General features: G+C 39.2%; 1 protein-coding gene and 1 long non-coding RNA gene across 4 annotated transcripts in view; one reads left to right on the forward strand and one right to left on the reverse strand.

Moving 5' to 3' along the window:
- Positions 1 to 8708, forward strand: part of C1QTNF7 (C1q and TNF related 7) — a 108364-nt gene extending 99656 nt beyond the window's left edge. For all 3 annotated transcript variants that reach the window (XM_033213784.1, XM_033213786.1, XM_033213785.1), the window contains exon 3: positions 4775 to 8708. In XM_033213784.1, the coding sequence (XP_033069675.1) occupies positions 4775 to 5406 (632 nt within the window). In that variant the 3' untranslated portion in view covers positions 5407 to 8708. The remainder of the gene's footprint in view (positions 1 to 4774) is intronic.
- Positions 8709 to 8834: 126 nt separating this feature from the next.
- On the reverse strand, positions 8835 to 14660 carry LOC117085166. Its single transcript, XR_004437832.1, has 3 exons — positions 14623 to 14660; positions 11445 to 11497; positions 8835 to 8892 (listed from the first exon to the last, which is right to left on the reverse strand). It is a non-coding gene; the product is annotated as an uncharacterized LOC117085166 (long non-coding RNA).
- Positions 14661 to 15238: the final 578 nt, after the last annotated feature.

The raw sequence follows: 15238 nt of genomic DNA on the forward strand, positions 1-15238 counted from the left end.
GGACAAAAGATAGGAAGGAAAAAAATCTATGTATCTCCAATCATCACTCTTGATTTACTGAGTTCTGTAAAACAAAATCATAATATATATTCAGATTATTGGATAATAATTCATTTGTGAAGTTGCCATGTGGATATTTGGCAAATCAATTATCAAATCTATGAACATTGTGCAATAATAGATAAAGAACCTTTAGGGAAAACTTCAACATCAGATAAGAAGCTTTAATTTGGAGCTAAAATGTAAGTTTTCAAAGACATCTGTAAGGTAACACCTGTGAATACAAGTTACACTGAGTCATAATTATAAATATTCTTGAAATCCTATAATAACACCAGGATTATAGTGATATATTGCTTTTTGTTTACTGGGTCTGGAAGCAATAACGTAGTGGCTATACAAACAAACATTGGAGTCAGAAAGACTTTGGCTCAGATCTTAGCTCTTTCAATGACTAATCTAGTATCCTTGGACACATATTCTCTTTGAGGCTCAGTTTCCTCATTTGTAAGTTGGTGGTAATAAGGGTGATTGTTAAGCTTAATGGCAAGAGTACATGCAAAACCCTCCACAGGATAACTGCCATGTGATAAAAACTCAGGAAATGTTATAACTTATTAAATTTTGATCTGCAAATATGAGTCACAGCTAAATTTGTGACTAGCCAAAGTCATATAATTAACTAGACACTGGTAATTCATTGCATGAGGTAGTTCTAATGTTAAAGACGTATATGTGGATATGCATTCAGATTAAATTAAATGTTCAGAACTGCTACCGTTTTAACCATATATGAGGCCAGCTATACCACCACATTCATAGATCCATTCATTCATCCATGCATCCAGGCATTATTCATTCAATAATATTTCTGTGCACCTATTACTATCCAATATTATACTTCCAGTGTTTCTCAACCTCTACACTAATAAGAACTGGGGTAGAATAATTATTTACCATGGAGTCACTATTCTGTGCATTGTAGGATGTTCAATAGCATTCCACTAGACGCTAGTGGCACTCCTCTCCAAACTGACAATCAAAATTTTTCTATATGTAGCCAGCTATCCACTGGGTAGAAAGATGGACAGTGCAAAATTGCACCTGGTTGAGAACACTGTTCTAGACACCGGGAACGCAAGCATAAGACATTGTTCTTACGTTGATAAGCAGACATTCATGTGGGGGAGGCCAATATATACAGACATAATTAAAATACATCATCATAATAACCATTTACTAAGAACTTACTAGGACCTTTACATTTCATATTTAATATCTACTATAACCCTATTAGCAATAATGATAATCAGCAATAAAATTAATGTTACAAATGAAAAAAATAAGATACAAAACCAAAATGACTTTCCTAACCTGAGATTATTTAAATACAATATACACACATAAGGATATATAACAGCTCAGAAAGAAAAGGTAGGAATGACTATATGATTGATGAAGAGAGATGTACCTCACTTATAAACTACAGGAAGAGACTGGGAGATTTGGGGATGTGTTTTTAATATGGCTGTAACTGGCCACAACCTGGCTGGGAGTGCCTGCTCCCTGTTTCCCCTTTAATGACACTACAAGTGCCTTCTCATTCACGTGCTCTTGGTGAATACCCTCACCACATCCAACCCAACCATGTCCAGTCAAGCATAATTTTGGTCCAACTTCCCTATCCTAAATGAGAAATGCATAGTTTATTACACTAAGTTATAAATTTTCTATTAAAATATCTGTCTCCCTCACTGGTCTGTTGCAATGATTACTGTATCATAATATTAGCATTTAATTTAATCTGGGTACCTATCCATATAAAAATCTTCAGATAACACTAGAATAACCTCATGAAAAAGATCATTCATTCCAGTTTATCATATGGATTTAGGTATTTGTGAATTTAACTATGGCCCATATTTGCAGATCCAAGGTCATAAGTAATAACAGCTAATTTGAGGGTTGGGCAGATGTCTTTCATGCCCATGTTTCAGTTAGCCCCTAGTCCATGACTGGTATGTTGTAGATGGTCAATTAATGTTAGATGGTTTACTTGGATGCATGTATATATGCATAGATCCATGGATAGATGGATGGAAGGATAGAATGAATGAATGGATGGATGGAAGGAAGAAATGGTAAGGAAGAAGAAATCTAGGTAGACCCATTTCATGGAGAACTATAAAGAAATCCTTTCTGATCTAGTTTCAATACCTAAACATAGACTAACCCTTACCCCCATAATCCTCCACTCTACCCAAGCATACATCTGACTAAATAGGGAGAAGGACAATGACTCATCCCTTCTTTCCATTCTTAATGTGTGGAACCTAAGCACGCGAGCAAATTCTTCATACAAACAGGAAGAATAACTATACATTATTATAGCTAGTCCATGATTATCTATCACCCAATTCAGCATCTCAAACAAATGTTATTCTAGAAAATCCAAACTTTCAGGCTGTGAAGGCATTTTTGTGGACAGCATTGTAAAATTGCATCCCAAAATGTATGATTTGGTCTCAAGGAATTTTCAAGAGGGTGAGACCTCAAACGATCTAGTCCAACACCTTCATTTCAAGGACTGAGAAACTAAAGCCAGAGAGATCAAGCCCTTTCTTAAAATTCACCTAACTAATCCATGGCTGAACTGGGGTTTTATCCCAGGTCTGTTTGCTGCTTTGCCCAGTAAGTTTGGATTGGACTTAGATCCAATCTCCCCTTATTACAAATGGAGCATTTAAAACCCAGAGAAGAAATGACTTGCCAAAAATTTAAATTTAGGTTTGGCTTAATAAAAGTTCTCAAGAATAAATACATAGGTAAAGTAAAACTACACAATTCATCAGCAATATGTTATATTATATGTAACATCTATTACATATATTATATTATATAATGGCATCACAACCAGTCACCCAGAAGAAAGACTACCTATTACATTTAACAAGGTCCTCTTCAATGAGGGAGAGCACTACAACCCTGCCACAGGGAGGTTCATCTGTGCTTTCCCAGGGATCTATTATTTTTCTTATGATATCACATTGGCTTATATAGTATATATATTATATATGTTATATATAATATTACATTTATTACATTTTTCTTTCTGAGCTGTTATGTATCCTTGTGTGTGTATATTGCATTTAAATAATCTCAGGTTAGAAAAGTCATTTTGGTTTTGAATCTTATTTTTTTCATTTGTAACATTAATTTTATTGCTGATTATCATTATTGCTAATAGGGTTATGGTAGATATTAAATATGAAATGTAAAATATATTCAATATATTATATTATATATGTTATATATAAAATCATTGCTTTTTAATATCTATAACAATGCCTTATATGTAAAATGTCAATGTCATATATGAATCAACATCTTATATATAATCTATTTTATATATAAAACATCAATGTCATATACAAAATCAATGTCATATAGATTTTATATATATAAAATATTGTATATATAATGTGTTATATACATAATCTATTTAAATTTTAAACCATTTATATAAATTAAATTGATTTTGCTTATTTCCTTCAACCAGGATCACCATTTTTCTGTATTTAGCCTACAGTTGGTCTGCACATATAAAGATTTAGACACACAGAAAATATTCCCATATGGTGATTTGGATTTTGTGAAAATTCTTTCATAGCAATTATGCCTTTTCTGTATATAAAGAGACTCAGAAAAATTAAGGGACTTAACTAAAATGATACAACCGTTTAGTGACAGAGCCAAACACTATTTAAGATTCTTGACTCCAGCCCCAAAGGTAAAAGGCATTTTGATGAACAGGAAACATCATTCAACTAAGAAGGCTTGGATTCTAGTCCTAGCACAGATACAGAAGGAATTTTATTTTATTTTATTTTATTTATTTTATTTTTTTTTTTTGAGACTGAGTCTCGCACTGTCACCCGGGCTGATGTACAGTGGCGCAATCTCTGCTCGCTGCAACCTCCACTTCCCGGGTTCAAGCGATTCTGCTGCCTCAGCCTCCTAAGTATCTGGGACTACAGGCGTGCACAACCACATCTGGCTAATTTTTGTATTTTTACTAGAGACAGAGTTTCACCGTGTTAGCCAGGATGGTCTTGATCTCCGGACCTCGGCATCCGCCCGCCTTGGCCTCCCAAAGTGCTGGGATTACAGGTGTGAGCCACTGCACCCACCCCCGAAGCAAGCTTTTTTTACCTATCTGGGACTCAGTTTTCTCCTCACAAAAGAAGCTACCGCATGGTGGTGGCAGTCATTGTTTTTTGGTTATTGCAGCATGTTGAGCCCTCACTATGTGCCAGATGCACTTTCGAATTTATGCTCCTGCTGGCCGGGCATGGTGGCCCAGGCCTCCCAAATCTCAGCACTTTGGGAGACGAGGCGGGTGGATCACCTGAGGTCAGAGGTTTGAGACCAGCCTGGCCAACATGGTGAAACCCAGTCTGTACTAAAAATACAAAAAATTAGATGAGCGTAGTGGCAGGTGCCTATAATCCCAGCTACTTGGGAGGCTGAGGCATGAGAATCGCTTGAACCCGGGAGATGGAGGTTGCAGTGATCGGAGATCATGCCACTGCACTCCAGCCCTGGTGACAGTGAGACTTCATATCAAAAAAAAAAAAAAGTTTATTATTTAGTAGTACACTGTTAAAGGTTGCCTGAAAAGACAAAGTTGGGATGTGCTGGGACCATGTAGGTATATTGTTTGTGATTATATCTTTCGAGGAACTATTAATCAAACTATATACTCTTTTTGAAGGTTTGAGAGGTAAGACTGGACCACTGGGTCTTGCCGGTGAGAAAGGGGACCAAGGAGAGACTGGGAAGAAAGGACCCATGGGACCAGAGGGAGAGAAAGGAGAAGTAGGTCCAGTTGGTCCTCCTGGACCAAAGGGAGACAGAGGACAACAAGGGGACCCAGGGCTGCCTGGAGTTTGCAGATGTGGAAGCATCGTGCTCAAATCCGCCTTTTCTGTTGGCATCACAACCAGCTACCCAGAAGAAAGACTACCTATTATATTTAACAAGGTCCTCTTCAATGAGGGAGAGCACTACAACCCTGCCACAGGGAAGTTCATCTGTGCTTTCCCAGGGATCTATTACTTTTCTTATGATATCACATTGGCTAATAAGCATCTGGCAATTGGACTGGTACACAATGGGCAGTACCGGATAAAGACCTTCGACGCCAACACAGGAAACCACGATGTGGCTTCGGGGTCTACAGTCATCTATCTGCAGCCAGAAGATGAAGTCTGGCTGGAGATCTTCTTCACAGACCAGAATGGCCTCTTCTCAGACCCAGGTTGGGCAGACAGCTTATTCTCCGGGTTTCTCTTATACGTTGACACGGATTATCTAGATTCCATATCAGAAGATGACGAATTGTGATCAGGACCAAGATCCCTGTGGTAGACACTCTGATTGAATCTGGGGTTCCAGAGGGTGGAACAAGTAGGAATGGGATCCAAAGAGACTCCCACTCAGATTCTAAAGCATTTAAAGACAATTCCAGCAGAATTTATCAAAACAAGATGAAACACAGAAAAGTTGAAACCACAACAAAATGAATTATATTAAAGAATAGCCCCAGACATAAATTCTCTTGAAAGCAATGTTCATAAATATTTAAGCAAATTAAAGACAATGTTAACAAATTTTCTATTAAATGTGCTGAGTGACAAAACCAGTTGGCAATAATACTGCCTCATTAAATCTTCAAAAATGTATTTTAGTCTGTTATTTAAGAGAAACATAACATAACATCCCAAAATCTTCGACAATTCTTGAAAGGCTATATAGTAAGTCAAAAACCAAAGGTAAGAGATGCTGACTATTTTTCGAGCAAGCTACAGAGAAATGACAAATATCTTTTGTTTTATTATTTATTCCTTCATGTTTGTATATATTCACTCAACAACCCTTTAACGAGCCTGTAAGGGCCAGACACTGTGGCACTGAATCAGATTTAATAATGAGTTAAGACAAAGCCCCTACCTACGGGCTAGTGTGTGGTGATCAAACGATCACAATTCAGTGTGATGAGCAGCATAGCAAACAGATGGATTTGATGCTAAAAGCACACAGGGTCTGCTATTCCTGAGGCTGGGGTCCAGAGAAGCTTTTACACATGGAAAAACACTAATCATGCCAAGGTGTATGTGTTTAAGTGAGTGTGATGGATGCAAAGAGAATGAGGAATTCAGCATTGCATTCTCTTTGCACCCTCAATGCATTATTGGTATTCTCAACAGCAAAGGGGTGAAAAATCTAGAGACAGAGGAGGCCTGGCAGAGGTGATAAAAATGAAGACTGAAATGAAGAGAAATAGCCAGCAGGTGATTCTTGTAAATCCTTTAGTGTGATGGTTTCCCAAGACAAATATTTGTCCTAATAGCTTTCTCATAAATATGGGCACCACTTTACATTGTGGTAAGACATTGCTTCTCATGGATCTGCTAGGTATTTAGCTCAAATAAAGCAAGGCATATGTTCACTGATTTATGAGTAAGCTGATGAGAGCAATGAACAGGAGAAGGAGGGAAAGAGACCAAATGTCTGAGTAAATAGACATACCTTCCAAGTCTCACACCTCCCTTAGTCCCACTCTTGCTTGTGTCAGCACCTTGTTCTTCACTGAACTGCAATTCTTCAATTATTCTCTTCCATGTTTCTGTCTGATCTATTGTTCCCATGGTTTATGGTAATAGTATTTCCTTCATCCCTCCCTTTTGGTAACTTCCAATCCTCCTTCTATGTATTCCTTTCTCTGCTCATTGACTTATAAATAGTTTTCATACCTCTTAAGTTTGAATCACCATGCTACATTCTGTGAAGACAGAAGAGTATTAAGATTAATATATTAATAGTATAGCCCTGACTGGTAAATTTCTTTTTTTTAATCTTCCCCAATTTAAATTTTGTAATTTAAAAGTAAATTTTACTGTCGAAAATGCAAACTTGGGGAGGATAGAAACATCACACACAAGGCTGCCACTTCACATCTGGAGGGTTGCATGGCAGCCGGACAAAGGTGCTTCTCACTTCACAGACAGAGGGGTGGCCGGGCAGAGGTGCTCCTCACCTCCCAGATGGTGCAGGAGCCAGCTCTGACTAGTAAATTGCCAAGGATACAAGAAAGGAAATGGCATGCACACACACAAAATATCTATAATTTTGGAAGAGAAAATGATAAAATATGCTAAGTCCCAGGCTGGAAATAAGGGCGAAATACTGTGAAAGAAGAGGAAATGTTTACTTCCAAATTAGGATGTGACAGAGAAGGGATAGGGAAAACCTCTCTGTTCACTGGACCTTATGTGATGGGTGACACTTGGAGTGGCACAAGTTGGGGGAAAGCACACTTGAGACAGAGGTAATGATGGGGATGAAGTGAGAACAGAGACCCAGAAGCAGAATCAATGGACCATATTTGTAAGGGCTTTGAAAGCCAGCCTGAGAACTGGAGAGTTTATTCATAAGAAAGTGTGGAGACCCTGTGTATTTCAGAGCTGGATACTGCCATTAACACAGATGAAAGTTGCAATCATCTAGCAGTTGTGTGTAAGGGGAAGGCTAACTTTTCCTGTCTTTCAACCCTATCTTGCTTTCACTGTCTTCATCTGCCTGCCATATTTGTGCACTTATTGCTCTCTTTCTGAGTCAGGACATGTGTACAGGAGACCAAGAACAATGAATATTAGAAAAAAAGGAGAGAGCAAAGGTGGTTTGAGGTAGTCACCTGTTTACAGATAACAGCCAAAGATAGAATTCCAAGTTATAAAGCATAAAAAAGAGCCAACAGAAGTAACTAATTTGGGGAAAATGAACATATGGGCCCTTTGAAGCCTACAGGATTTGCTGGATAAATTGGAAATGGAGAAGTTATTGCAGACAGTCATGAACCACAGATTACTGTGATTAAAATTTTCTTCTGATCGTAATCCACAAATGCATTCATTTTTTGGACATTGCTTGCTTATCTTTTAAATGTTTCTTTTATTATAAAGCCTATTTTGAGTAGCTTAAAACTGAATTTTCTTTAATTGGTTCGAAGCCTAGAGATGAATTTCGTTTTGAAATATCTGGTGGGATGGTAAAAGGGATCAGAGAACTGACATGAGAAAGGACGAGTTGTTTTGGTATTAAATGAATAAAATCTTAAACAAATGTAGGTGTCTTTTATTCTTAAAAAATAGCAGATATAGTTTATCCACATTTGTAAATATTTGTAAAAAGAAAGTAGCAGAACAATTTTGGTTTAAAAAATTCCAAGTCTCATTCTAATCGTTCTTTGTAAAGGCTGACTTGTAATGAGTACGTATTAAGCAATATTTATTGACTCTATACTATCTTGTTCTGGAAGAGTTTAAAGTCACTTACGAAGATAAATAAGATATAAAAAGAAAACAGCAGTAAAAAGCAGATGAGAAGAAATAGGAAAAACAAAGAAAAAAGAAAATAATGAGGCTAATATAATACTGTGTGTACATGAAAATGCATGTGCCTGTGTTACATATTTTCAGGTCACAAATGTTTCTTTGTGCCCCTGAATGCACAAAGGTATTTCCAGATCATTTATCATTGTGAATAGTGTTGCTTATGATAAAAAATAGATTCCACAAACTCTAAATATCTTTTTTTTCTACCACTCTGTGTAAAAGATCATGAATGTAAATAAATTTTAGATATGAGCTGGGTAAGTCCATTTGCATTGCTATAAAGGAATACCTGAGGCTGGGTAATTTATAAAGAAAAGAGGTTTATTTTGGCTCACAGTTCTGCAGGTCATACAAGCAGCATGGTGCCAGCATCTGCTTCTGGTGCGGCCTCAGGAAGCTTCCAATCATGGTGGAAGATGAAGAGGGTGCCACCATCCTATCACATGATGAGAGAGGGATCAAGAGAGTGGGGCGGGGAGGTGACACACTTTTAAGCAACCTGATCTCACATAAACTCATTAGCATGAGGACAGCACCAAGCCATTCATGAGGGATCCACCCCCATGACCCAAATTCCTCCCACTAGGCCCACCTCCAACATTGGGAGTCATATATCAACATGAAATTTGGAAGGAACAAAAACATCCAAACCACATCATTAGGCTTCTCTCTTTGTCTCTCTCTCTCTGTATAGCTCCACTTTAAGTAAATAGCATCATTACTCACCTTGCATCAAAGCCAAAACCCTAAGGTGCAAGCTAAATGTCTTCCCTCCCTTCCCTACTGAATTTTGCCCAGCATAAAATTCTTATGGTTCCAGCCACTGAATGCATATATCTGATTCACTGCACCTTTCCATTCCCGGTGTGAAAGGTGTCATTCATACATTCATCATCAATTCCCTCAATCAGTGAAAAACGTTGTAACTGGCCCTTTGCCTCCAACCACAACCCTCCAATCCATCCTCCATACTAGATTGAGTATATCCTTTTAAAATGAAAATGTGCATGCCATTTCCCAGCTTAAAAAACAGCAATGACCCTCCCAATCCCTCCACTATAAAAGGTGTTTTGAACTTATATAGGTTTGCCATCAGGTGTATATTTCATATTGTTTTCTGGTATCCATACCTAATTCCTTCTGAAGGACCATCTTCCTTAACATGCTAAGTCTATGAGCTTCTTAGTGGAATTGACACTTCCAGTATGTAAATCTCTAGCCTAATTAATCAGAGTATAGCATCCCACTCACCAAAATAATTGATTCAGATGACTCTGTAAGAGTCAATGAAACTTTGCTGGGACATCTATAGAAGAGAATCTTCTTCTTTTCCATTGGACTTGAGCCTGTGAACCTCCACCAGCTACATTACCACCACAGAGCATAATACCATGCAAGAATAGACCCATGCACAGATGAAGCAGAGAGACAAAGAGAGAAAATGGCTCTTGGAATCATCATCTGAACCCCGATCCAGACATACCTATAGCCAGCTCTTCCCTTGGACTTTTGAATTACGGTAACTGTTAAATGCTGTTTTTACTTAAGCCCTTTTATTATTTGATCTCTTGGAAAAGATGTTATCCTACCCAACATTCATAAAAGCATCATTTAGCGTGGTGCATTGAGCCCTTGAGGATGTAGCTTCTGCAAACTTTTACAGCCACATCTTCAAAAGTCACCCACATGCAATTATTATCCAAGAATATGCAGATAACTGCAATTCTAGGGTACTTTGCCCTAGGGTGCCTCACCTTTTCAGGTTCAGCTCAAAAGTTACTTTCTTTTCTCTAATCTTTCCCTTCCCCTGTGCCTAAGGAGAATTACAGATGACCACGTGTGTTTTCCTTGCCATCTGGGAACCAATGCATAGTCATGGTAGCAATAGCAAACACTTTTTTCACTGGGCACTTTTTGAGTGGTTTACATATATCAGCTTACTTGGTCCTTGCTATGGTCTGCATGTTTGTGTAGCCTCAAAAGTCATATGTTGAAACCTAATCGCCAGTGGGATGGTGTCAGAAGGTGGGACCTTTGGGAAGCAATTAAGTCATGAAGGACCTACCCTCATAAATGGGACTCCTGTCCTTATTTTTTTAAAAAAGGACCCAAAGACCTCCTTTCAACACACGAAGACACAGTGAGAAGATGGCCATCTATGAATGGGGAAGCAGGCCCTCACCAGGCACCAAATCTGCTGGCACCTTGATCTTACTTTCCAGCCTCCAAAACCGTAAAATAAATTTCTGTCATAATCTATGCAATTTTTGGTATTTTGTTACAGTAGCTCAAATGGATTAAGACAGTCCTCACAACAATTATTCTCCTCATTTTGCAGAGGGGTAAACTGAGAGGCAGAGAGGTTATGAAATATGTGGAGTAAATAGTAAGTGGCACAGTAGTCCTAGGCAGTGAAGCTCCAAAGCCCACTCTCTTAACCACCATGCTGGCACCTTGCTCATATATTTTTTGTATTTGTCTATCTGATGGAGAGCTTGTTTGCCCTATAGATTTTTATATCCCAGGACTCTATATGATGACTGCTATAGTATGTGCTCAATAAAATTATGATGGATTAATTAGTGACAAGTTCTTTTCAGTCACAATCTACACATGTGGTCAGAGTCGAACGGGGGAGGTGTCACAACAGGAAAATCCTATAATCATCTTGTACGTTAATATTATTTAGATTATAACTGCCAGGCTCCAATTCAACATGGTTCAAGTAAAAGGAAACTCACTGAAATAACAAAAATCCCAGAGCCTGATCTGTGAAAAACGTTGTAACTGGCCCTTTGCCTCCAACCACAACCCTCCAATCCATCCTCCACACTAGATTGAGTATATCCTTTTAAAATGAAAATGTGCATGCCATTTCCCAGCTTAAAAAACAGCAATGACCCAAACAATGTCACCAGGGCCTTATCCCTCTCCCTCCTACAGAGCAGCTCCCCACATTGCTGGCTTCACTTTCAGGAAGGGTCTTACCTTTATTTATTGCAAAGATGGCCTCCAGCAACTCAGGTTTGTATTTTGCAGTCCTAGCGGGGGAAAAAAATTCTCTCTCTCAACAGTTCCAGTGAAATAACCTGGAAATGACAGTCTTTTGATTCTGATTGGTTCTGCTTGAATCATGAGCCTATCCCTCAACCAACAATTGGCCGAGGAAATGTGATGTTGCCATTGGCCAGGCTTACATCACAACCCAGCCCTAAAGCTCAGAGAAAAATCCATCTCATCTAAATCACATGGACAGAGGTGGTAGGAGGAGGAAGAGATTATTTTTCAAAGGAAAATGAAGATTCCAGGTCAAGAAAAAGAGAAATTAATTAATTGGCAGACAAAATTAACTAGAGATTTCCTAAGCTGTTTTCATATAAAATCAAAACCACATTTATTGTGTCTGCATGATGCAAAATAAACGTTTTGCTAGAATGATTTGTCCCTGAAATAATCTAATTTTTGATAACATTTGGTCAGAATTGACTAAATATTTCATACTATAAAAGCCTCGCATCTGTGATGATCTCATCCTACAGGCTGTCATAATGCTGATCTCCAATGGCTACTTTTAATGAAAGAATAAATTATTTCCAACTGAAATACTTCCTCTTCCCCCTCAAACTCTCTGATTTTCGACATCAATACCCTAGAATAGGCAATAACATATGCAGCTATTTTAGACAATTATAAAAAGAAGAGGAAGAGCATCCTTGGAGATGAATCTTTATGGTATCAAAAAGAGCCAGTTTGAGATTGCAGAGAAAAGAGAACACTTATACACTGTTGATGGGAGTGTAAATTAGTTCAACCACTATGGAAAGCAGTACAGTAATTCCCCAAAGAGTTAAACACAGAACTGCCATTCAACCCAGCAATCCCATTACTGGGTATATACCCAGAGGAATATATCTTATTCTACCATAAAGACACATGCATGCAAATGTTCATTGCAGCACTATTCACAATAGCAAAGAAATGGAATCAATCTAAATCAATGACCCTGTCATTGCCCATCAATGACAGAATCCATGGTACATATACACTGTGGAATACTATGCAGTTATAAAAAAGAATGAGATCATGTATTTTGCAGGAACATGGATAGAACCAGAGGCTATTATCCTCAGCAAACTAACATGGAACAGAAAACCAAATTCCATACGTTGTCACTTATAAGTGGGAGCTAAATGATGAGGACTCATGAACACAAAGAAGGGAACAACAGACACTGGGGTCTACTCGAGGGTGGAAGATGAGAGGAGGGAGAGGATCAGAAAAGATCATTATTGGGGTACTGGGCTTAATACCTAGGTGATAAAATAATCTGTACAACAGACCCGCGTGACACGAGGTTATCTAAGTAACGAACCTTTACATGTATACCCCAACCTAAAATAAAAGCTTTTTTTCTTTAAAAAAAAAAAAAAGGAGCCCGTAAATCCAATTCATTCCTCGGCCAACACATAATGACAGCCGTGAAAGGAGAGATTGAAAAGCTACCCTCAGTTGTTAACTGCATTGCTGACTTCATGTTTTCCTTCTTGTTTCCTTGAGAGATCACTAGTCAGTGCCTCATGATACCAGCAATTACCATTTACTGTGTGCCTAGTAAATGGCACCATACTGGATCCTTTCAGCATGGTACTTTATTTTATCCTCAGGAAAACCCCCTGTTAGTGGCGCATTCTAACCTCTAGAGAGAATTCAGCACCACTCTCACCTTCTTCCTTTCTTAAAAAAAAAAAAAAAAAAAAACTGAAAAGAATGTGGACATTGGGATGGAAGCTTCCCAAGTTCTGGGATGCTGCTTCAGCATCAGAATGGAGAAGTTCAAAGACTCTCAAGGCTACATATCAAGTTCTCTAGGGCTTCTTCTCTCTCCAGGATGTGCCTATCAGTGTTCAGGCAGAAGGCAGCAGACACTTTCAAAATGATTTCACTATGGAAGGTCGAATGAAACAACTGTATTAAAGGTGTCGGTGGGGTGAAAAAAACCATGCAGGGATGTTGAAGTATCCCAGGACTAGCAACAGCAGGAATGTTTCACCATCCCAAAGCCTATGATACCAGCACTTTGGGAGGCCGACGCAGGCAGATCACGAGGTCAGATCGAGACTATCCTGGCTAACACAGTGAAACCCTGTCTCTACCAAAAATAGCAAAAAAAAAACCAAAAACAAACAAACAAAAAAAAACAATTAGCCAGGCGTGGTGGCAGGCACCTGCAGTCCCAGCTACTCAGGAGGCTGAGGCAGGAGAATGGTGTGAGCTGAGATCGCGCCACTGGACTCCAGCCTGGGCGACAGAGTGAGACTCCATAAGGAGGAGAGGCAATGGTGGTTACAAAGTGCAGTGAAGAGCTAGAGACTTGGGAGAGGGACCAGCCTATAGGAGCTACACCTGCAGAAGAGCTCAGCCACTGCCAGAAGTAGGGAAGAAGCCAGGACTGCGAATCCCCTGACCACCCTCTTCTACCTTTCAGTCCCCTGTTTATACCCCTCACTGGTCAAACCCCGTGACTCCAGGTGCCCAGAGAGTCTTGGTGATGCAGTGCACAGAGATGAGCTTCTTGGGCAAAACGCAGAACAGACAGGGATACAAAATGGATGGGAGCCAGGAGAGACGGTGGGAGCAACGGCAATCAACCAGCACACGGCTCCCCTCCCAGATCTCTCCTTCTCTAGGGTCTCTCTAAAACTCCACACAACGTATGCAATAAAACTGGCTCTCTGTTTTTACTGGTTCCTTGAATGCATAGAGCAAAAGGGACATTTTTCCAGAGCTGTGTGTAATTTATGCACAAGGAACCCTTGAGTCTCAGAAGTGGTCCAGCTCCACTTACAAAAAAACTGCATGGGATTTTGGAGTGAAGTCCTTGGACTGATGAACAGAGGGTTTTTGCCAGAGTGTCCCTCTCTAAAACCCTCTCCTAAACTTGCAACAGCAACAAGCAGCTGGTGGAGATTTAGGAGTTCAAGATTCTAACCTAGTATCTTTCCAGCTCATCATGAGTTAAATGCTCTTCTTACCCCTTTAGAGATGAGAATACTGAGGCTCAGAGCAATTGAGCAATTTGCCCATGACAAGCCTTAATAAATGTGGGATATTCTAGCCCTGCCCATCCCCCTCCAATGCCCAAGCCCTGTCATGAGCACACACCCACCTGCACTCCCGTGTCTCTCAAGGCCTCTTCTTTAAGACATGTTTTCACAGCAAGATCATTGCATTACGGAGGAAATGCAACATCCTCAATTATCTTCCTTTGATCCTAGTAAACATCATTTTCCTGTGACCTTAGCTGGGAGCTAAGCCTGTCACAATCATGACTGGCTTACTCATGATCAAAATATTCAGTGCGGCCAGAACATGCAGCTCAGCAAACTCTAAGGAGTCCCGAATATAACAACCTACTTTGCTCTGCCCAAGGAACAGAGACTGGCCCCAAAGGGACAGATGCTGACCCTTTGCATCTGGTTTAGTTCCACAAAAGGAACTCAGGCAATCTTTTAGCATCATCGTTGTACTATTATGCTTAGAAAAATCCAGGCAGTCTAAATTCCTCTATACATACTACACATTCTTATCAAGATTAATCCTAACAGAAACCAGGAGCAAGTAGGACCACACATTCCACAAGCCAGATCAGCCTGAGACATGCCAAATACATTGGGTAACTGGAGAGTCTTTTGAAAGAGAAAATTTAAAAAAAACAAAAAAAACAAAAAAAAAAAACAAAATTTTGCAGTGCTGTACCATGGTTTTCAAGAGACTCATTGATC

The sequence above is a fragment of the Trachypithecus francoisi genome, unplaced genomic scaffold, assembly GCF_009764315.1.
Source record: "Trachypithecus francoisi isolate TF-2019V2 unplaced genomic scaffold, Tfra_2.0 Lachesis_group1, whole genome shotgun sequence".
NCBI classification, from domain to species: domain Eukaryota; kingdom Metazoa; phylum Chordata; class Mammalia; order Primates; family Cercopithecidae; genus Trachypithecus; species Trachypithecus francoisi.